This window comes from Rattus norvegicus, chromosome 3 (assembly GCF_036323735.1).
Source record: "Rattus norvegicus strain BN/NHsdMcwi chromosome 3, GRCr8, whole genome shotgun sequence".
In the NCBI taxonomy this organism is placed as follows: Eukaryota; Metazoa; Chordata; class Mammalia; order Rodentia; family Muridae; genus Rattus; species Rattus norvegicus.
The window spans coordinates 127,605,770-127,628,055 of NC_086021.1; the positions used below are offsets into that span (position 1 = coordinate 127,605,770).

The window sequence follows — 22,286 nt, forward strand, 5'->3', positions numbered from 1 at the left end:
TGGGTTTGCTGTAGACAATTCTGAGCCCAGTCAAGGCATGGTGCCTCACTACAAGAGGGAGAAACACACCACAGTTCACTGGGAGTCATGTGCACAGGGGCTGGCCTGAAGCTGTGTTCAGCCTTGCGAATGAGAACTTGGGATAAAATAAATTTCCAAGAAGCAGAGGCCAGGTGAATGCCTTGGTCACACATTTCAAACACTCTGCTTTTAAAGGGAGAAGTTTGCTGGGATAGTGGGAACATTCAGTTAGAACAACTACAGTTTGTACCCCCACCCCCACCCCCGAGACAGGGCCTTACTATGTAGACCAGGCTGGTCTTGAACTCATAGAGATCTGCTTGTCTCTACCTCCCGAGGGCAGGAATTAAAGGTGTGTGCCACCATACCTGGCCTATGAAATAATTTTGGTTCTGAAACCATGCTTACAGAGGTGTTGGAGTCGTTGTGACTACGTCTGGGAAAGAAGTGATCTTTGGGGGATGTAGAGTCTGGGCAAAGGTGATACCCTGGTACTTCCTGCCTTGATACAGAAGCCCAGAGTGCAGGCACCATGCCTGGGTGCACCCTCATTGGGTTAACCATTTAGTCTAATTCTCCCTGGACAAGCCCCAACTTGGGCCCAGCACCCTATCCCCTGAGAGCAGCAGCCACATGTAGCCTCTAAAACTTCCAGAACCCAGGAGGACAATTACCACCAGCACGCCATTGGTGATGAGGGTCTCTGATGAGGAGACACTGAAAAACAAGAGAGAACCCCTGGTCAGTAATAACATTCTTAGCTGACCCCTTATGAGGGTGACAAAAACTATAAATCATTCCAGCCATAAAGTAGCATTTACCACTAGGTTTGAACCAGACTTGGCATCTCTCTGTACCTCAGCATCTAAGGAGGAGAGGCAGGGGGATCAGAGCCCTAAGCCAGTTTCTGTGATGCTGTTTCAACTCAGGTCTAGGTCTATGGGTTGTTGTATGTTTAAAACAGGATGTCCGTGGAGAGATAGATTTATTGGGGAGAAGTGTTGTAAGACTGCTGCTCCACATCTAGAACAGATACAAACACTTCGTACCAACAAAGCTCCTGTGCTTTAATTAATGTATGCCTTTTACAAATAGGGTTGGATTTTACACATACAGTTCCAGAAGAGGCCAGAAGGGGGCATCAGATCCTCTGGAAATAGAGTTACAGATGGTTGTGAGATATCACGTGATGCTAGGAATTGAACCCAAGACCTCTGGAAGAGCAGTGTTCTAAGCCACTGTGCAGTCAATCCAACCCCCAGATTTAGCTTTCATTGCCTTCTCCTCTGGTTCTGGCCAATGGTTAGATTGTTTATTCTAACAGTTCTGGGTCAATGAGGATAAGCCTTTTTCTGATCCCATACCACAGTGGTAGGAATTCTACCTGGAAGCTCCTGTTGGAAATGCTGGGGACTGAAGCAAGCACTGAAGTGTTCTCTCTCTCTCTCTCTCTCTCTCTCTCTCTCTCTCTCTCTCTCTCTCTGTGTGTGTGTGTGTGTGTGTGTGAGAGAGAGAGAGAGAGAGAGAGAGAGAGAGAGAGAGAGAGACTCAATATGGGCTACCATATTTGATTTATACAGTACTAAGAACTGGACCTAGGCTTTGTGCATTCTAGGCAAGCATTCTGCCAACTGAGCTAGATGCCCAAACCCAAAATCTTTAAAAGAATGCTTGCATCAATGAAACTAGAACAGTGGTGGAGCAGGGCACTTATACCCTTTACAAGCTCCTGCTTCATCAGTGCATAGATGGAGAAATGGAGAGAGAAATGGAGGACGTCATCCCCGTGCCAGCAGTGAGGGTGGACCATGGGAGGGCAGCACAAAGGCAGTTTCAGCTGTAAAGTCAAGGGTCTTAGCTGACAGGCAAGCCTGACACCTACTTACTTTTCTTCGAGCAGGAACTCCACTTCCAGTTCTTCCATGCCCTGAAGAGAGAGAAGAGGAAGGAGGCTACTGGTCATGTATGCACATCCAGGGACCTTCATCCACCATGGGACCAGCCATGCCTTGCACATACTTGGTCCTACAGCCACGGAGAAGGAACAGCGGTCCCAGCTCTCCTTACCCTCCTCACCACTCTTTGTCCCAGGTCTCTGACGTAAGGGGAATTCAGGTGTGGATGTGATGCCTGGCCCCAAGTGTGAGTTCATCTGTACCAGGATGATGGCTTTCTATTTCAATTCACTGTTTGCCTGTCTTCCTATGGGACTCAGGGCTTGGGCAAGGGCTCTATGAGCTGGTGCCTCTAGAGAACTCAACTCTGCCCCCATGTTTCTTGGGTAACTGGAGGTGAATTATGGCTTCACTGGGCCTCAGTTTCCCCATCTGAATGTATAGAAAGCAAAGATAGAGGTGCTTGCTCTCTGATGTGTGTCCGAAGCCCAGGACAGCATCTTACCTACAAGTATCACAGTATTTGTGGGATGATCGAATCTAGAGTAACCTGGTTTTCTCCAGTTCTGAACCTTGTTGACCTGCCCTCTCTACTCAAGGGTATTCCAGAAACAGGAGGTAAGAAAAGGGAACCTGATTGCTTTGAGGGTTATCACCATTGCATAGATGAAGAAAGAGACAATGAGGAGCATTAGGTAATTTTTATGCACGTGATAGTGTTGAGATTCGAACCAGAAGCATTTCCTGTCTCAGCTTTCATATGTGCTCGGAGAAGGGGAACCATGTAGGAGACCATGGTAGTAAGTGACTATTCCCATGGGATCAGAGGCTCAGGATCTGTGACTCTGCACCCACCTCTGGGTTGAGTGGGAACTTCACGTGGGTTTTATTCCGAAGGCAGAGCTTGGAGAGGTCATAGAGGACTGTCAAGAGATGGTCACTTTGTGTCAGCGTATCTTCATCACAGATGCTGAACTCTAGAACATTCTAGAAGAGAGGGGATAGAGAAATTGTGATTATCATGGCTGCGGCAACCCACTCCCAGATCAAGGGACAGAACCTCAGTCTAGCAGAGACTGAGGTCTGAGGAAGAGGGTCACAGGGGCTTCTGCTTAGATGTCAGAGACGTGAATTCAGGGCAAAAGTGACTTTTCCTGCTCTCCAGCTCCCTGGAGGCTGCCATCCTCTGGCTCTTGATTTTGGGGGGAATTTGGTCCCTTTAAAAGCCTGAGGAGAGTAGAGAAGACTTTCATGTCACCTGGGGAAGGTCCTGCAAGGCATGTGGTACTTGGGAGCTGAAGGCAGCTAGAGAAGGCAGGCTAGGGAGATTAGCATTTTATACTCCAAGGGAAGGGCGCACCAAAAGCTATTGCTGCTCCAGGGATTGGTCTGATTGGGAGTTTGGGATGAGTTGTGTGAATTCTATCCTTTGGCTCATCAGCCCCTAGGAAGGTCCCACAGCAGTTCTTCAGGCGACAAGTGGCCTGTACTCAATGCCCTCAGGTAGTATGGACTAGTTTGTAAGGCTCCCAGACTCTGATCCTAAGAGGTGTGACTCAAGGCAAGGTTTACCTCTGAGATATCTATCTAGTGGACGTAAATGTGGCTTTGGGCATCTACAACTATATAGGATATTGTAATTTCTAGAAAGCTGGACCCGAACAACCCGACAACCACAAAACAAAAAGAAAACTCAAATACTGAGTTCAAGATGCTACACTGCATTCACATGGAAATAGTCCTCCCTCACAAAACTCATACACACGATAAGAGGGTGGGCCTTGTATTTTAGCTCATTGAGATTGGTTCTCACTGTGTAGCTCAGGCCTACTTCAAATTTGCAATCCTCCTATCCCAGTCTCTTGATGTCAGATGTGAGCCACTACAACTGGTGAAAAGGTTGTTATTGTTACTGGTTGTGTGTCATTGTTTGTTTTTCTATAATGGTCACAACCCTCCTAAAAAAATAAAAGGACTCTTCATTAACTAGAACTCTAAGTAGTTATCTGGAGTGTCAAGCTTTGACTTTCCTGGGATTGATGCCTTTATCAACAGCCAAATTTTGTCTCAAGGCTGTCACAACTCAAGATGCTCAAGGAGAATTCTACAAGAGATGTCACTAGGACTTAGACCCACCGTATGTCTGAAGAAAAACAACACCATGACATAATGACTCAGTGCGTGTGAAAGCATACACCCGAGGGAATAAGAGTTAAAAGAAAGCACTAAAGCAATTAATGGATTTAAGAGGAAAGCCTCTGGCTGAAATTAGATCAGGTTGGACCTGGTTAATTAGAATGACTTTCCTTCCCATGTATTCTCATGCAGGGAGAATACTCTGGAAGGTGCTGGAAATATAATCTGTCCCGAAGCAAGAGATAGTTAGGGCCAGCAACAATTAGGAAAACAGAGGAAGTTAGAAGGTAGAAGGACTAGCAGACTCAGAGAGGAACACACAGAGGAAGTTAGAAGGTAGAAGGATTAGCAGACTCAGAGAGGAACACAGAGGAAGAAGGAAACAGTGGGTGAGTGGGAAGACAGGTTAGTTGGACAAGTAGGAAGACAAATGAACAGCCTTAAGACAGATAGACACACACACACACACACACACACACACACACACACACACACACACACACACACACACGGCTGAGAGAGGAGCAGGCAGACAGGTGGGCAGGCACACAGGTATGGTCCTCTGTGGCTTACCTTTACTCGAGTCTGGATCTGAAAGGTGAAGCTTTCATTCCACTCTGGGTGTGGGCAGTTGGAGATGGTTCTGGTCCTCAGCTTCTTCTGAGAGGCAGTAGGCAGCCAGAGGGTCACAAAGCAATCTGTCTGACTCACTGTCCAAGGAGGACAATGGGAGAGAAGAAGAGAGGAAATTGTGGCGTCAACAGAGAGCCTCAGACAAATGTCTTCTAGAGCAATGTCTTCTGTCAGTTGATAACCTTTTCCTGATCTGGGTTCTACCTCTCCAGCTTGGTCCATGAACCCCCAGAAGGCTACATAGACTACAGGGTATAGGTTTCATGGGATGGAGGTAGGTCTTGCTGATCCTTGTCATGGACGTGGGTAACCTAACACAGAAGTGTCCTAGGTTCTCAGCAAACACCTTTGATGGTTAATTGTCAGAAGCCATCTATGAAAGGCCAAAGGCCAATAGTTTTCTGGAGCCGGCCACACTTAGCATAACTGTGATGGATAAGCTCTGAATTGCAGGGCCTTTAGAGATCTCATCCAAGGATTGCTTTTTTTTTTTTTTTTCAGAGCTGGGGACCGAACCCAGGGCCTTGCGCTTGCTAGGCAAGCGCTCTACCACTGAGCTAAATCCCCAACCCCCCAAGGATTGCTTCTTACTACTGATATGCCTAACCTCTCACTATTACATAGGCTAATGATTCCTGGGCACAGGCCCACCCTATTGGGCTTCCTGCAGATCAACACAAAAATGAATTTTCAGGAATTAATGCTGTTTAGATGAATTAATGATTTTATAAAATTCCTGATTCGATTCAAATAATTCTAGGAAGAAAGTTTTAAGAGATGGTTTTTAGTCATTTTGCCAGAAAGATATAATAAAATTAGGGTCATGAGTAGAATGTGTCTACTCCTCAGAATAGTAAGCAAAGGCTGCATGATAAGGGATACAGTGAGCTTTAACCATTACACAAGAAGAGAAATAGGCTCGGGACAAATCTGTGGTCAAGAAAAAACATGCGTTCTAGGTCAGGCCCACAGATGAAGCCACAGGTGTGCACTGTAATAGAGCAAGGCCATGTTGCTTTGAACTTATGAGCTTATAGAATGGAGCACTGCTTTGAACTTAATATCAACATCCTTCTGTAACTCCCCTTTCATGTACCATTTTACCCATGAGGTAATTTTTAAAACAACTTTTGTCTAAGAAGATATAAAAAGGCCAGAGAGAAGGAATAAAGAGGTGGCACTGGGGTCTCTGCCCCATCCATCCAAATGTCAATTTGGTTATATACATATGTGTAAGTATATGTATATATAAATATGTAAATGCTCCTTGTGGAGTCGATGCGATAGGTGGGCCCAACCAGAGTGTGTGTGTGTATATGAGTGTATGTATGTCTGTGCATGCTGTCTGTGTAAGTGAACTTTCTTTTTTCCCTTTTCTCTCTGGCCCATGAAGAGTTAACTAGTCCAAGCCTCTTGCCTGAGCAGCAAGAAATCCTTAAGCAACAGAGAAAAGAAATTAGCATTTATTAGCACAAATAGTAAGAGAGAGTTACAGAGAAAAGAAACCACTGCCTATTAGCACAGAACAGTAAGGAAGGGTTAAGTTTCCAGAAGCCAACAGCCTTTGGCCCTCAGAACAGCAAGAGAGAGTTACAAGACCATAGATCATCGGTCTTCATTCAACTCTGTGTCCCACCTGTGATGTCAGGAGGGCCAGCAGTTAGTCTTGGTTGTCAACTTAACTAATCTAAGATCAACTAAAACCCAAGGTTTGGGCCATTCCAGTGAGGGATTTCCTTAATCAGATTATTTGAAGCAGGAAGACCCACCCTAATTCTGGGCCACAGCTCCTGGTGGCAGCCAGTATGAGATGACATAGAAGAAAGAAACTGCCTTCTGCCTGCTTGCCCTCATTCTCACTGGCAAGAGCATCGCTCCTGCTACTGCAGTATTCCTTCTTCAATCTTAGAACCAACCTCTTTAGGATTTGAATACACACGAAGGCCAGCGTCTCTCCAGGGACACTCCAGGCTTACAGCACCAGACTATGAGACATCTAACCTTGTGGACTGAGTAACTACTGGACTCCCAGTGTCTCCCATCACAAGAAAGCCGTGGTGGGACTACTCAAACCACATCCTGTGAGCCCATCTAATAAATCCCTTTTAACGTATATTCATTTCATCAGTTCTATTTGTCTAGAGAACGCTGACTAACGTACGCCTGTTGATTTGGAACGAGACAAGCTCCACAGTGCTCCCGATGTCAGGGAAACACCTGGAAGACCCGCCCCAAAGCTCCAGTCTACCTGTAGTCTTAGCAACAAGGGAACCAAAGTGAGGCTGAGCTGAGGAGAAGCAGCGGGGTGGGAAAAGCTCGGCTTGCCACCAGCCAGCTGAGAAGGGCCATTGTGGGAAGGGATTAGGTAAAACAGTGGAGCAAGGGCCTGCATACTATTTAATGCAGCTGCACCCAGTGGGTTCTCCGTATGGTACTGGTCTCCTAGTATGAGATGGAAAATCCAGGAAACCTTCATATTTGTGGCTTCTTTCACTTTTTTTTTCTTTTTTTCGGAGCTGGGGACCGAACCCAGGGCCTTGCGCTTGCTAGGCAAGCGCTCTACCACTGAGCTAAATCCCCAACCTCTGGCTTCTTTCACTTTAAAGGAACAAACCAAATGTGCTATTTCTCCATGTGCCCTGGGGAAGGGAAGCTGCTTTGGTGTCAGTAGGGCTTTCTGAAACAGGGGCTGGTTTAACTCTTCTGCGTGTGGAGAAGCAGAATAGACAGGGGACTAAGATCAGCCTGAATGACTCTCTGGTGCCATTATTCTTGGGAGGAGGGAAGAAGAGGTACCAGGACTGTTTTTGTCTCCACCTCAGTGACCTGCTGGGGTAAGTCCCAGGGTTGCAAACCAGATTTAGTGAAATTTAGTAGCATTTAGTGAAAGTCAATATTTTCCACCATCAGAAGTCCTATAGGTGGTGGGGCTGGCTAGGCTGGGAGTCCAGCAGCTTATGATTATTGCTAGTAATTACTGTGTGAGTGGAGGCGAAGCTGCCTCCCAGGAACTGAAGCCCACGCTGACAAGCCATCAAAAGCTCTTCAGTGTCTGCAACTGCGTTTTGGATCATGTGTTCAGCCTTCTGATCCCATTCAGGAAGCAGACGCTCCCAGTCCTCCTCACACTGAGTAAGGGTAAGAGGATATCCTCCTTTACCTGTCCTAACAATGAGTTAATCCACACAGAAAGGCAGAACCTTGATGGAATGAGAAGAAATGATGATGTCATCACCCAGGCCCATCCCTTCCAGATCCGCTGACTCAGGTCCCTAGGCCAGAAACCACGTATCCTCTTTGATTCTCACACTGTCCTCATCTATGCCACCACTACCTTGGTGGCAGGCCACTCTCATCTCTGGAGCTTTCCCACTGGCTTCCTGTCTCCTAAGTTGTCCTAGGTCAGCCTTTTCTCATAAGAGAAGGAACTTTTTTTCTTTCTTTTTTCTTTTTTTCGGAGCTGGGGACTGAACCCAGGGCCTTGTGCTTCCTAGGCAAGCGCTGTACCACTGAGCTAAATCCCCAACCCCGAGAAGGAACTTTTTAAACATGTGTTTGTCACTACCTGGTTTGATTGGTCACATCTGGCCCCAGGAAGAAATCTCATCCTAACCCATCATGGTTCTCCTTCCTGTTCTTCTCAGCTTCAGTCTCATCTCTCCACTCTTCCTGATTATGTTTACACAAGCGTTCATGCTCACACACTCACACGCACACACACACATACACACACACACACACACACACACACACACACCTACACATGCATGCACTCACCCACACTCACTCACTCTTACTCTGACTTCAGGACAAGCTTAGTCATTCTTAGGTCTCCAAAATGACTGTGCTGTCTCACCTCAGGCCTTTGTACCTGCTGCTCCTTCTGCTAGGCTCCTCCCTCTCCTCCCTCTCCTCCCTCTCTTCCTTCTCTCCTTTCCTCCCTTTTTCCCTCCCTTCTACCTTCCTTCTCTCCTTCCTTCCTTTCTTCTCTCCTTCCTTCCTTCCTTCCTTCCTTCCTTCCTTCCTTCCTTCCTTCCATTGATGTGTGTGTTTGTCTGCATAAGCTATGCACAGTGTGTATGCAGTAGCCTGCTGAGGCCAGAAGAGGGCATCGGACCTTCTGATGCTGGAGTTACAGGAAGCTGAGCTGCCCTGTATATACTGGGAACGGAACCTGGGTCCATCACAAGACACTGAGTTGAATCATCTCTTTAGCCCCAGATCCTTCTTATCTACTTTAAGTCATCCTTCACTAGCCCTTCAGGTTTTAGAATTCTTCTATGAAAACCTCCTCTGAGTATCCAAGTCTGGCCAGGTGCCCCTTAGCTGCACGTCCCCTGGGCTGCTCCTGGGAGGGCGTTTGCTATTGCTATACTGGCAGAGCAGGTCCAACCATTGTCTTCATCATCCTATGAACACCGAGAAGGCCAGGGCCTATAACCTTTAGACAGAGTAGGCACTCACTAGACAACTTTTAAATGGATGAATGAATAACAATTTCCTGCTCTAGGGCTGTATCAGAGGCCAAGGAATCCCAGCAGATCCCAGTGGCCGAGTCAGTGTGTGTAATTGTTCTATGTATTAGGAGACTCACCAAAGACCTGTTCAGATTTTGGTCCCCTCCCTTGGCTTTTTTTCTGATCCCAAGCCCTTCACCCTGGGCCTGGAACATTCAGTCTGCTTTCTATGCAGTGGGATTTTGCAAGACCTATTTGTTCTGTCAGGCCACTTTGCATATATGTCTTAAAGGACAATATAGAAGCCTTTGTCCCTTTAGAACTGCTCCTCTTTGTCAATCCATGCCAAAATATTTCCCCACTGAATCCATCAAAAAAAAAAAAACACCTCAGTGTATTGGCCTAAGATTAAGCTAAATCTCAAGCTAAGATAAAAAGAAATTCTCGTGGCAAGTATTTAGATTTGCTAATTTGATACAGACCTAGATGTATCTGGGAAGTGGGGAATCTCAACTGAGAAATCGACTCCAATAGTTTGGCCTGTAGGAAAGTCTGTGAAGACGTTTTCTTGATTAATTATTAGTGTGGGAGGGTCCAGCCCACCATGAGCAGTGCCACCCTTGGACAGGTGATCCTGAATTTTATTAAAAAAAAAAAAAAGCAAGCCTAACAAGCCCCGGAGAGCAATCCACAAGCAGCATCCCCCTGTAGTCTCTGCTTCAGTTCCTGCTGCCAGGTTCTTGCTGTAAGTTTCCTACTCCTGCTTCCTCAATGATGGACTGGAATCTGTGAGCTGAAATAAACCCTTTCCTCCCACGAGTTGCTTGTGTTTTCTCACAGCAGCAAAAAACAAATTATGACATGCTGTATGCCTGGACTCTCAAAACTTGGAGGGTACAGGAGTTCAAGGGCAGTCTCAGTAAGGATTGTCTAACCGACAAATGGGCAAACCGTTCCTGAAGAAACAAGGCTGAGCAGGTGGTCAGCTGCCCACACTCCATCAGTTGTCCAGTTAGTTTGCAAAAATCTTCCTCCACCCGATACATTAAAGGTTAAAGGTTGGGAATATGGAGGGAATACCATAAAGGGAAGAGGTGATAGAAGCTCTGGGGACCCAGGTGACAATCTGAGGCAGGCACATTAGCTAACTACAGGAATACTGGCATGTTGGTCACAGGAAGTGGTGACTAAACCGGGGATTTCAAGAACTGGGCTTTCCTAGGCAAAAGCAGGTTCTAGTCCCTGTTTCCAGGAAGTGACAGAGGGTTTGGTCATGTGAATGACATGTCCCCTTTCCTGAATTGTAGGTGGCAGAGATGAGTTAATCGTCTTCATAGATGTTCAGAACATTCCTGTGTGGTTACAGTGGATACCCCAATATCTCTTGAGGATCCTTTGAGATATCCCTAGGTACCAGTTGGGGTTTTGACTCATTTTCATCACAGAAAGAGATTCCTGATGACTGAAGCTTTTGGGGAGTGCCTGCCTTCTGGCCTGGGACAGGTACCCTTTAGCTCTTGGCAAGCAGGGTGTCGTCCCTGAACCCCTGAATACTTCCTGCTATCAGCCTCTTGAAATCTACAGAAAAACAGAAGCAGGTTAGATGTCTAAACCAAAGAACCATTCATTTTGGATTAAAGCTATAGGGGGCAATTGTGCACAAGAGTGATCAGGATAATTTCCCACTGAATCCATAGAAGGTAGCACATAGCCTGGGCTATGACAACCAGGGAGTGCAGACTTAATGTGACTTTGTGAGCACCATCAGATGCCATATCTGGCTTTTATCCTTCCTTAAGACAAGCAAGGGAAACATAAGGTGACCCCCAAAGGCTGCTTGCATGCCAAGGGGCATGCGGTGAAGGGGGAAAGGAGACCAGTAATGCCAGATCATAGCCTGCCTCACCACTCGCCAGCCTCCGGGGGACAGGTGTGGCTGGGAGACGACAGAAGAGAGGGCCTTGGACAATGGAAGGCCTTGCATGCAGGTGTAGGCATGCAGACGGAGAATGCACGTCCTGGGTGACTGGTGTCAGTAATGAGGCTGGAGCTGACACACCTCTGGGGAAGCTGGAGAAAGGCCTGTGAGAGCTGAGGCTAAGGGGAGGGGTGACCCTGGCCTAAGAAGAATGGGGCAGGAAAGGCTAAAGAGGTGGCATGGTCTGGGCCAATGGGACACTTCCTGGCTCCTCCTGGCAGGCAGTGTGCTGAGAAAACCCCAAGGAGTCTGAAAATCCCTTGCTCTTTAGTGGGCCCCTTGGCTGACACTAGCTAAACTTAATGCTTGTTGGAACGTTTCCCACTGGCATGGGCCCTGAAGGCCTCACCTTCTAGAGGCTGCCTGAATCATGTCGGACCCTTTGCTATCTCTGGGACTACAGAGCTGTCCTTCCTCTGGCCTTCCACATCCACCCCTGCATTGTAAGTCTCCAGCGCCTCCACACCAGCTCTCCCTGATCTGCATTGGCACGTGAACATCAGGGAGCCATGTGATTCCCTCAGGAACTCATGCAGCAGATTCCTCTGCTATCTAACTTCTGACTGTGTGTGATCTGACCACAGCCTCTCTCCTTAGAGCAGCAGTTCTCGACCTGTGGTTCATATCAGATATCATATCTTATCAAATCCTATGTGCTGCATATCAGATATTTACATTATGATTCATGGTTCATAACAGTAGCAAAATTACAGTTATGAGGCAACAACAAAATAATTTTATGTTTGGGGGTTACCACAACAGGAGTAACTCTATTAGAGGGTTGCAGCATGAGGAAGGTGGAGAACCACTGTCCTAGAGGGTCCCCCTCTGCTTGCCAGACCTCCAGGCGTTAGAATCAAATTCTAATTCTACTTCAGGCAATCATTAACTCCTCACCTACAAAGGGAAGATCCCTCAGGCTTTGGGAGAATTAATGGTATTGGATACCTGGTGGCCAGCCTACAGCAGGTGCTTCAAGGACAGGGCCCCTTTCCTTAGGGTGATTCTTGTCAGATCAGGCTTCCAGGCCCACAGATGCTTACAACCTGTCCAGTCAGACCTAGGACCTCAGCGTGCCTTTCTTGGTTTTTGCAGTTCCCACAGTTGTATACCCCAGACACAGAGTTTTGTCTCCCTAGAGAGGCCAAGCTTCTTTCCTAGTTTTAGACAAGCAGCAGTTCTCATGAGGAGAGAACGGATTTCTCAGACAACTGTACCCAACACAGGCGTAGGGCATCTCTGGCCCAGTCAGTGACTTCCTTGCCATTGCTTCCCTGCACTCCTGTGACCTGGGTATGCATCAGGAGCGAGACAGAAGGGAAGCTAGGCTATAAGGGATTCCTGCCCGGTAGCCTGAGTGTCCAACCAATGGTGGGGATTGGGTTGCAGAGCTGGGTGCTACAAACTCTGAAGATCCCCGTTTGGGATCCATGTCCTGGGAAGTGGCTCTGAGGGGCTGGCAGCTGGTGCCTCTCCTACTTCACCACAGCAGACCCTAAACTCGGGGTCTGTGGAATTCTATACACAGAGACAAGCCTGACTGGATACAGCCAGGTCCTTTCTCTGTCCAGGCTAACTCGGGAGGGACAAGGGGGGGGGTGATACTTACATATATCAGCCTGCCGAACATTTTTCATGCTAATGATCCTCACTGTCAATAGATGGCATGGAGACGACCCCTCCTGTAGATGGAAAAAGAAACGGAGTCAATCTTTGAATGCCGCCTCCAGACGGGCACTGCTGGGAGAGCTCTTCACACCTGCCCACCTGCCGTGCAGCAGCCCACATGCTCTTCTGACATTGTTTGTTTTGGCTAGTCTCCTCTCCTATTGTAGACATCTCTAGAGTGAGACATGCTGCTGCTCTTTCATTTCCGTGTCTCTCCGCTGACATATAAGGATATATAATAATAAATGTTTGTTAGACAGTGAATGTCCTGGCCCAAGCACTGAAGGACTACTGAGAGTCCCGAGATGTTTCTATTCTCTTTGTCCAATGAAAAACTTCTTATTCCAGCCTCACAGACACAAAAATTTCCCTTGCCTTCTCAAGAGGGCAGCTTGCTTAGATGGCAGGTACGGTGTGACTGGGAGAGAAGGTAGGCGTTGATGAAGACTGGGCATCCCGTGCTAGGAGCTTACCACCGCCCTGAGGCTCAGTTCCCACTCAGGGTATTTGTTATCTCCCTTGCCTGTCAGTCTCTTCCTCATAGGCCCCTCCTCCATGGATTCCTGGCCATTGTACTTTTTTTCCCAGTAAGGCACCTGCCTTCGTTTCGCCATGAAGTCTGTGATGTCTTGGCTCATGTGCAATGGCCTCTCTTTCACAATGACAAACATATAATCTTCAACTCGATGACTGATGCCTCTGTCAGTATTGCTAACCCCAGGGACTGGAGCCCTCAGGTTTCTGCCTCTCCCTTGGGAGCTGGACCTGGGGGCACACCCTGAGCCTTGCCTTTGAAGCTGACGTCTAGGTTTTGCTCTTGTTCTGATCACTTGAGGAGAGCCTCACCTTCACGTCAAGTCCCACCCACCTGAAGTCAGCACCTGGCTTGGGGAGGTCAGGCCCACTTCCCTCGGCAGCTGCCTTTGTCCTCTGTGAGTTGCTTGTTAGCTGTGGGTCCACTTTTGTCCTCTTTCCATCCTGTAACTTTCTGCTTCTCAGATGCAGCCCCACCCCCATCCCATGCTCCCCACCTCTCAAAGTGTCCCTGCATCACGTGTACTGCATATGGAAGGAACACAGCTCTCTTCTTAGTCTATCTATTCAAGGCTGCCCAGGTTTCAAGATGGTGTTTCATTCTTCCCTCTGCAGGGAATGGCAGGGACAGATATTCTTACCAACATAGGTCCCCTGCCACTTCTCTGGCATTTAGAGAGTATCTTCCAGTACCAACTTCTTTGTCTTGTGAGTTTTACTCGGAGTTTTTGAACAGCCACTGTGAGCCAGGCCCTAGGCTAGATGCTAGAGAATCAGGGAGGATCCAAGGTAGAGGCTGGGCAGAGTTAATGGTGAGGACAACAGAGAAAGCTGGCCATACACTCCTGCTGCCTACAGTGGGAACGTTCTTGGCTTCAGAAGCCTCCCCACAGACCATTGCATTTCCAGACTCTGAAAGACTCTTCTGTCCCAGGGTCCTAGTCTGTTGAGGTAAGGAGATATGTCTTCCAGTCCCCCTGAACCAACACAGTGTGAGCCCCATGTCTGTTCTCTTTGGTGTCTTGGATATTTCTTTGGACTTGTGCCCTTTTTGCTTAAACCTCAGACTTGAAGCTCTTTACCTGGGAATGTTGCTCAGGTGTAGTCTAGTGCCAGCACTGTCCATTCCTAGCCTTTGAGACCAATCCCACTCTCTTCAGCCTACAGTGTCTGGGTGTGGAAGCCTGGAAACTAGAGTCCATCCACATCACTGAGCCCATGGCTCCCAGTGCTGTTAAATGCGCTCTATGACTTTTTCAAACAGCTCTAGTCTTTTCTCTTTAAAGAATACTAAGGTTTGTGGAAATGCCAAGTTTATGTGAAACGGAGTGGAAGTGTGGGTCCTCGTAATGCCACCACCCAGGGCAGTCTGTGTTAGCACACATCCATCTTCCTTCTAGACTACTCTGGGGCTCCAGTTCAACCAGAATAATGGTTCTGAGAAATCCAAGTTCCTAAGTACTGATAGGGTCACATAATTTTAAGATTTCTTTCCACTCTCCCACAGTTGCCCTGAGGACAGAACAAGAGTCAATCTGACAGTTGCATGTGGGTCTAAGGATCCCTTCTGAGTGTAACTCTGAAGTCTTAAGGACAATAACCTGACCAAACAGCATTCTCTTGTGAGCCCTGTGAGTTGGGCAAAGGGTAAATACAATACCACTCTTTGTGACCTGTGTCCTGTGACCCTGTGTCCTGTGACCCTGTGTCCTGGGACAAGACTTCTCTAGCTAGTGAGCTCTTTATTTCACACCCTGTCTTGGGCACAGTGGGTCCTGGCCTGTCTGTGTAAGGAGACAAGCATCGCCTTTTCAAAGGAGTGTGTGTTCTCCTGGTAAGCCTAGTTCTGCTCCTCAATTTCTCAGAGGGCACCTGGGTTCTAGGCAGGAACTGTTCTCTCCTGTCTTCTACCCCCAGTGCCTGCCAATTCTTCCTCCTCTGTCACTCTCTCCTACAATACCAGGAACATCAATGGCCATGGGGCTACCACAGGCTACATGTTGTGTGCACATTCTCTGGAGGAGGTGTGATGATGATGGTAGGAGGAAGAGAAGGAGGATGATGATAATAATGACAATGGCCATGATGATGATAGCTTCTTTGAGGCAAGACCTCATGTAGCTGTCCTCAAACTCTTGCCTCTTACCTTTCTAATGCTGAGCTTACCACGTCTCACTTTCTATGGATTTTCTTGCCTAAATTTTTCTACCATCTCGAGACAATATAGAGAGACATGGGGCACGGGAAAAGAAAAGAGAACCCTTTTCCCCAGAATCTGATTTTGGTTAGAATAGAACTGACAAAATCAGTAGATTGCTTACATGGAGTGAATTTCCCCCTAAGAATTTCAAACAAGAATGTTAAAAGCAACAATAAACCTCCAAAACAACCCAAAAAAAAATCTACCATGGACTAGGCTTGCTTAAAACTGAAGCCAACGTGAGTGGCTTTGGATTTAGTGACATCAGTCCTCCAGCCAACGCTAAGTGATGGACCGCCCAAGCCGTCCTTTGCATCTTTAGTGGGGCATTGTTTAAAACAAAGGAAAGAAGTAAATCAGTTCACTTTTCTTACCTAAGTTTTAAATTTTTTAAAATCTTTGAGCCTAATTGTAGATTCCATCCTTTAAGCAACATCACTTTAAAAGTCACGAATCATTTATATATTGTGTGTGTGTATAATCACTTAGAACTCTGGAGTTGGTGTTTTGAGACTCAAACCCAGGTTGTCCTTACTCACTATGTCACTCAGGCTAGCTTTGAACTGGTCTTTCTGCCTTCTTCCACCCCTTAGTGCTGGGGTTATAGCCACGTGCCATCCAACCATTTGTGCACATTTTTCTTTTAATCCTTGCACTTAAAGTATCTTGTTTCCTCCTCTCTCTCCCTCGCTCCCTCCCCACCCCTCTCCATCATTCTCTTCTCCATCACTCGTCTTTACTTAATAAACCCAACTCAGCTTTGTGCTGGCTTGTCCCGGAATTCTTTTTTTCAATACAAAGCTGGCTGTACCACAGTGGGGGTTCCTAACAGGAGCACCCCTCAGTCTGCAGCCCACAGCATCCTGCCCTGCAGCTAGCAACCATGACAGGCAGTCCTTTGTGTTACTGATGGAGAACCTGGTGCTAAGTCCTTTGACCCATAGCTTCTCCGACCTGGGTTCATACTGTCATGTTCCCGCCTCAGTATCTCTGGACAAACAGAAAGGCAGCTGTTTCTTGCTCTCAACTCCACAACCCTCATCTCCTTACAAGACTACTTTTCCTGGGCAATTCCTATTTTCTGCCCTAAATTCTCATGGAACCCTCTGCCAACCCCCACACTTGGCAGTCTTTCTACTGGCTGTGCCCGTATTGGCTACGTGTCTTTAGACACTCAAGCTCCATGATTGCTCTCTTTGTGAGCACTCAGAGCATACATCACAACCATCAGGGGTCTTTGAAAACATTTTTATTTACTAATAAACACAGAGGGCACCTTGTGGTCTACCTTGAACTTGAGATTCAACCTAGAAATTCCTTCTACCTCAAAGAATTTTAGGAGAGACTCCATTCCAAAGCACTGCAGAGGGAGTTCTTATATTTCAGCAGCACAGGGACGGAACACAGGAGGGTCTGGGAGATTCAGGGCAGCACTGGGAAGAGGTAATCAGGATTACCAGACACAGGTCTGGCGTGTGTAAAGCATGTTGCTTGTTTGTTCATTTTCTTTGTTACAAACAATAACCAGTTCTCTGAACTCCCTATCAGTCTTCTCCATTTCTAGCCCAGCTCCATTAAATTTCTCCCAACCATTCCCCCCTCAGGTCCTCAACAGTCTGCTTCAACAATCCCTTCTCCCAGTTTTCCCAATACTGGCAGCTCCGAACTGTAACACCTGCTGCAGCCTATCTGCTCAGCTCAGCTTCTCCTGGTTCAACTGTCACCAGTTGTCACCTCTTCTCACTCTGCTGGCCCAGTTCATTTTCACAGGTAGCCTTTTTATATTCTGTCGTGTCTCCAGAAATCCAAGAGGCCAATAACACTGAAGGGTCAAGCAGTTCTTTTCTTTTTTTTTTCTTTTCTTTTCTTTTTTTTTTGGAGCTGGGGACCGAACCCAGGGCCTTGCACTTGCTAGGCAAGTGCTCTACCACTGAGCTAAATCCCCAACCCTGGGTCAAGCAGTTCTAACAGCTAAGATTTAAAGGGACACTCAACTAGCAAGTGAGTCCAGACATACAGGATAAATCACACTACAGGGCCTAGATGCATTTTCAGAGCTAGGGGTAAGACCGTGGAAGTCCCCCAGGAGTGGGTGATGAACGCCAGCAATCTCAGGACTCAGGAATCAAAACCAGGGAAACAACTCTCCACCCCAAACACACACACACACACACACACACACACACACACACACACACACACACACACACACACACACACACCTTTGTTTGGGAAAGAAGTATACTTAGACTGATGGCATTAGTTGATCAAACATTCCTGGCCTCAGAGGAAACCTATCTATGGTAAAAAGATACAACAGGGGGTTGGGGATTTAGCTCAGTGGTAGAGCGCTTGCCTAGCAAGCACAAGGCCCTGGGTTCGGTCCCCAGCTCCGAAAAATAGAAAAGAAAAAAAAGAAAAAAAAAGATACAACAGAAGGGCTGGAAAACGGTTCACTGGTTAAGAGCACTGGCTGTTCTTCAAGAAGACCCAAGTTTGATTCCAGCAGCTCACAAATCTGCAACTCTAGTTACAGGGGACCTGACACCCTTTTCTGGCCTTCAAGGGCATTGCATGCAAGTGGTACACAGATATACACAGTGTCTATGAATATGCTGAACCAGAAACCACTCAGATTCAGGATCCCAGGAACATGGCCGAAAGCTTAGAGACTTTGACAAGTCCAACCCTGGCTAGGCCTGGGTATAAAAATGTTAAAATGTTTAACTACAGGAATGACAGGTACTGGGCTTTGGAACTACATCCTTGGGGTAAACATAGGCAGACTCCTTAGCTCAGAGGGCACTTGGCAGCTCCTGGGTAAGGAGCAGGAAGCACTCAGGGGCTTGGAGGTCAAGGTAGGAACTTTAGGACAAATAGTACAGGGGTTCATTCAGTCTGTGGAACCATCAGCACAGCTGTGCCAGTGAAGAGAGCTGGACAGCAGCTTTGAGAAGCCATGTAGGACAGGGAACCAGGATGTCTGCTGCAGACCTGCACAGTCCAGCCTTCCTTCTTTCCTGGCTGTGACCTCTGGTTTGATATTGTCAGGATTCCATTTTCCTCTTAAGATAGGGGCCATCGCCAGCCCATACAGGGGCACAAGGGGGTGGGGTGGGAATGCACGGATTATCTGTCTAATGTCATTCTCCCTACTTTTACAGATGAGACTCTCAGGGGCATGAAAAAGAGGGAAACATATTGCTGTCCCATGGTATGCCAAGCCAGCTCTTGCCTCTGCCCCTGAACCTGGTGCCTTGCATAAGGTCTTACTTGACTGCCTTCCAGAAGAACAGATGGGTTTTAGGAAGGTTACATATCACACAGGCTTGCACAGCCAGAAATGATGGGGCTAGATTGGAACCAGGACTCAGGGCAAACCTACTGCCTTGCCAGGCTGGTGTGCTTTCCATCCGGTAAGTGATTCTGGCTGAGCATAAGCAATAGACTTGACCAGACAGTTTAATGCCAGAGGCAACCATAAGACCTTCAGCTCCCCCTAGTTAGGGCTGTCCCTAGACCCAAGGGCCCGGCTGTTTCTGCTAATCAGTCAAAAGCCAGTTTGTTATATTATAAACCGCGTATCCACATCTCTGTCATAAGGCTCGGATAAGAGAACCTAGGGACGGTCTGACCACTAGGTTTCAGAAGTGATAGGTCCAGTGCCTATCCAAGCCAAGCATCCCCTCTAAAGCATTGCCCAGTCCTGAGTGCCTGGAGAGAGAATGGCAGCTCCTTTCCCTGGGGCACCTCAGGGCAAGCTGGGCAGGTGAGGCCACTTCATCTTTCAAGTTAGGCATAGTCATTGATTCCCTCCTAGCCCAAACTTCTGGAGGGTCAGTGAGGGACAAGTGCTGATTAGAGGCCCTTCTAGTGACCCAAGCCTTTGGGGGGAAACCAAGAGTCAACGTCAATCCCGTTCAGGACAACAATACACTCGGTCACAATGCAACAGGGAGTTCCTCTCTAGGTTCTGTGGAGCCAATGTCTCCCTCTCCTGCTCTACGGGAACAAAGTCCTCTTGGGGCCCCATTCAACCCCTTCAGTGGTTTACTAAGGGCTGGCCAAGGGCACTACTTTGCTACTGATAAACCTCTCCATGGTGTGTCTGCAGCCAACAGGGAGTGAAGAGGGTGTCTCCCCCACTGCCCAGACAGGAAAACGAAGGTTGATTTGGTCTCAAGCAGTAGCACCTTACCAGAGCCAGGGATTTCCCTGGAAGACTTTGAGAGTCTTGTCTATACCTAGGGATCATGCATATGCCCAAGGGAGCATCTGACAGCAATTAACTCACAATACACCAATCCTCACACTTCGAACCACCCCCATACCACACACTCACAAAGCACAGACGTTTAGGATGCCCACAGGGCCAATTACCAGTCACTACCAAGACAAGCCACACATGGATTTCCCCTGGCAGTACTAGGCATTGTCCATCCTGGATGCCGGCCTGGCTGGCCCTAGATGACCCAAAGTCACTGCATGCAGCTTTGTAAAACTTGTCAGTTTATTCCACTGTGCCATCCCTAGCCAGGAGTCCTGATCCAGACTTGGCTAAAGCATTTCTCTCAGGTGGTAGGAAGAGACTCCCAAGCCAACTTCTCTACATATACAATGCCAACCAGCCTCCCTGGGACCTGGCTGCTTCCCTTACTTATTCCCCAGACTCTTCATCTCCTGGTCACGTCTCCCTGGCCATCTATCTCTAGGCCCCAGCCTGCCCACCACCATCACTGTATCCTCACCTCCGAGCACCTGCCATCTTCTGCTTGGCATGTGTCTGACAGGGAGTGGGAAACCCAAGCAGGCATCTGCCTCTGAAGCATCGTGGCGGCTCTCCAGCTGCACGGGAAGATCAGGAACTTATACTCTGACTCAGAGCTCCACCCTCCTGGCCGCCCCTGGGCAGTGACTGGGATGGCTCAGGGAGGGGTTAAGGTAGGTAGACATATGTGCTACCTGGGCCTACCTAGGGTCTCAGGACCAAAGGAACCACAGGTCTTCAGATCTTAAAAATACAGAATGCAGTCAGGGTTCTGGTCACTGGGGTGGCCCATGGTCTGCCCCTGGGTGCTCAGAATGACCAGGCTATGGCCATAGGATGGTAAAAAGAACATTCTGGACTTATGGCATATTTCTGCCAAGATGCAGGAAAGCCTTATCTCTCTAGTTTGTGAAGATGGATGCATAACCAGGAGGTGAATAGATGCTTTACCTCAGGACCATGGCCTGACATACCAGGAGCTGTAGACAGAGACTTCTCAAGATACAGGGACTAAAATTCAGGTCCTTACAATAGAGAGTGAAGAAAGCAAGCACTCGCCCCAACCATGGTAAGTAGAAGGTCTAGGCTCATGAGTTCTGCCACCCTCTTGGGAGGCCTGTGAGTAGAGAGCATCTGCTCAAGCCCAGCTTGGGTTACTCCACCTCCCTGATCCTTATCTCTGCCTGGGTTGGCTCACCTCTGGCTTGCCTGAATCCACACTGGGAGTTTCCTGTCTGGGCTCTTGCCTGAGGCTCAACAACCGGCTTTTCTGGCCCATAGATAGGATGGATATATTTTGGAACTATGGGTGAGACCTGAACAGAGGGATGGGTAGAAGGTGGTCAGCAGCATCTCGGTAACCTTTCTGGATTCCAGGGCCCTAGAGAGACCCTTTATTTAGCTCATTGACCTCAAAGCTTCCCACTGTCGTGAACAGAAATATAATACCCACATCCTTTAATAGACTTCACAAATTCAGTTAAGTTCACCCACCTAGTAAGAACTTGCTGTATACATTCTACTAAATACAGACATCCAGACTTAAAGTCCAGCTGGGGAGCCAGATACTTCTAACCCCTCATGAGTTCTAAGGTTTGGATCTCCCTAGGGTCTCAAGGATCCTAGAAGGATCAACATGCACCCTTCCAATTTGGGGAGCCCTGTGGTTTATCGGCTGGAGGACACAGGGCTGGAAGATGGATTGTGGCCGGAGAGGGATAATGTGGTTCTAAGAAGGCTTCATGGAGGAGATGACATTGGAAGTCATTTCAACAGCTAATGATGGGAGGGGAAAGGCATCCTAGGAGGCAGGAACAGAATGAACAAGAGCAGGGTATGCTTAGGTACGCAAATGACTTACATGAGTATTGTGGGAGATAATATAGGAGGGCGGAAGAGATGGGGACGTGGGAGGTTGTGGAAGCTGGGAAGGAACAAACCTGGAAAGACAGAGTAGGGCCTGTGACCTCCTTGCACGCTCCCCCAAGCCGGTTCTTCACTGTGTGACAGCATTCTATAAACCTCGGCCTTAGAGTGGCCTCTCAAAGGCCGTGTTTTAAGACTTATTCTCTAGGCAATAGGGAACCATCAGTGGTTTCTGAGCAGGGCAGTATGTTCAGAGTTGAACTTTTAGAAGGAAAGGTCGATTGGTGTTGAAGCAGTGGAGCCATGGGAAGTGATAGAGGAATCGTTTATCAAAGGGCAAAAGACTGGGAAGTGAGAACACAGAGCCCAGGACAACAGAAGGTGGATCAGGAGGTGCTGTGGCAACCTGACCACAGTACTACCCCATCCTCAAAGCAAGGGAGACTCCTCTACCCCATATCTTCTATCCCTCCATCCTTCTCAGTAAGGTCTGCTGAGGGCAGATGTGCCACTCCAAGACAGTATTAGTATTTGGTCCTCTACTGGCTACAGAAGCCAGCCATATGGCCTGCCTCCACACACAGCCCAGCCACTCTATCCATTCTGAAAGTTTCCTCATCATTTACCGGTA

At 47.8% G+C, this 22,286-nt stretch overlaps 1 protein-coding gene across 10 annotated transcripts in view; it reads right to left on the reverse strand.

Moving 5' to 3' along the window:
* The window catches only part of Pla2g4e (phospholipase A2, group IVE), a 66,052-nt gene that overhangs the window by 19,452 nt on the left and 24,314 nt on the right, over positions 1 to 22,286 (reverse strand). For 4 of the 10 annotated variants that reach the window (XM_017592199.3, XM_039106513.2, XM_039106514.2 and 1 more), the window contains exons 2-9: positions 20,988 to 21,105; positions 20,271 to 20,367; positions 12,888 to 13,006; positions 12,730 to 12,802; positions 4,626 to 4,762; positions 2,772 to 2,903; positions 1,908 to 1,948; positions 696 to 738 (exon numbers count right to left, since the gene is read on the reverse strand). In XM_017592199.3, the coding sequence (XP_017447688.1) occupies positions 696 to 738; positions 1,908 to 1,948; positions 2,772 to 2,903; positions 4,626 to 4,762; positions 12,730 to 12,802; positions 12,888 to 13,006; positions 20,271 to 20,367; positions 20,988 to 21,068 (723 nt within the window). In that variant the 5' untranslated portion in view covers positions 21,069 to 21,105. Of the gene's footprint in view, positions 1 to 695; positions 739 to 1,907; positions 1,949 to 2,771; positions 2,904 to 4,625; positions 4,763 to 12,729; positions 12,803 to 12,887; positions 13,007 to 20,270; positions 20,368 to 20,987; positions 21,111 to 21,729; positions 22,281 to 22,286 lie in introns of those variants that run through there. The other 6 variants (XM_230487.10, XM_017592204.3, XM_039106511.2 and 3 more) reach the window with 5 other exon arrangements.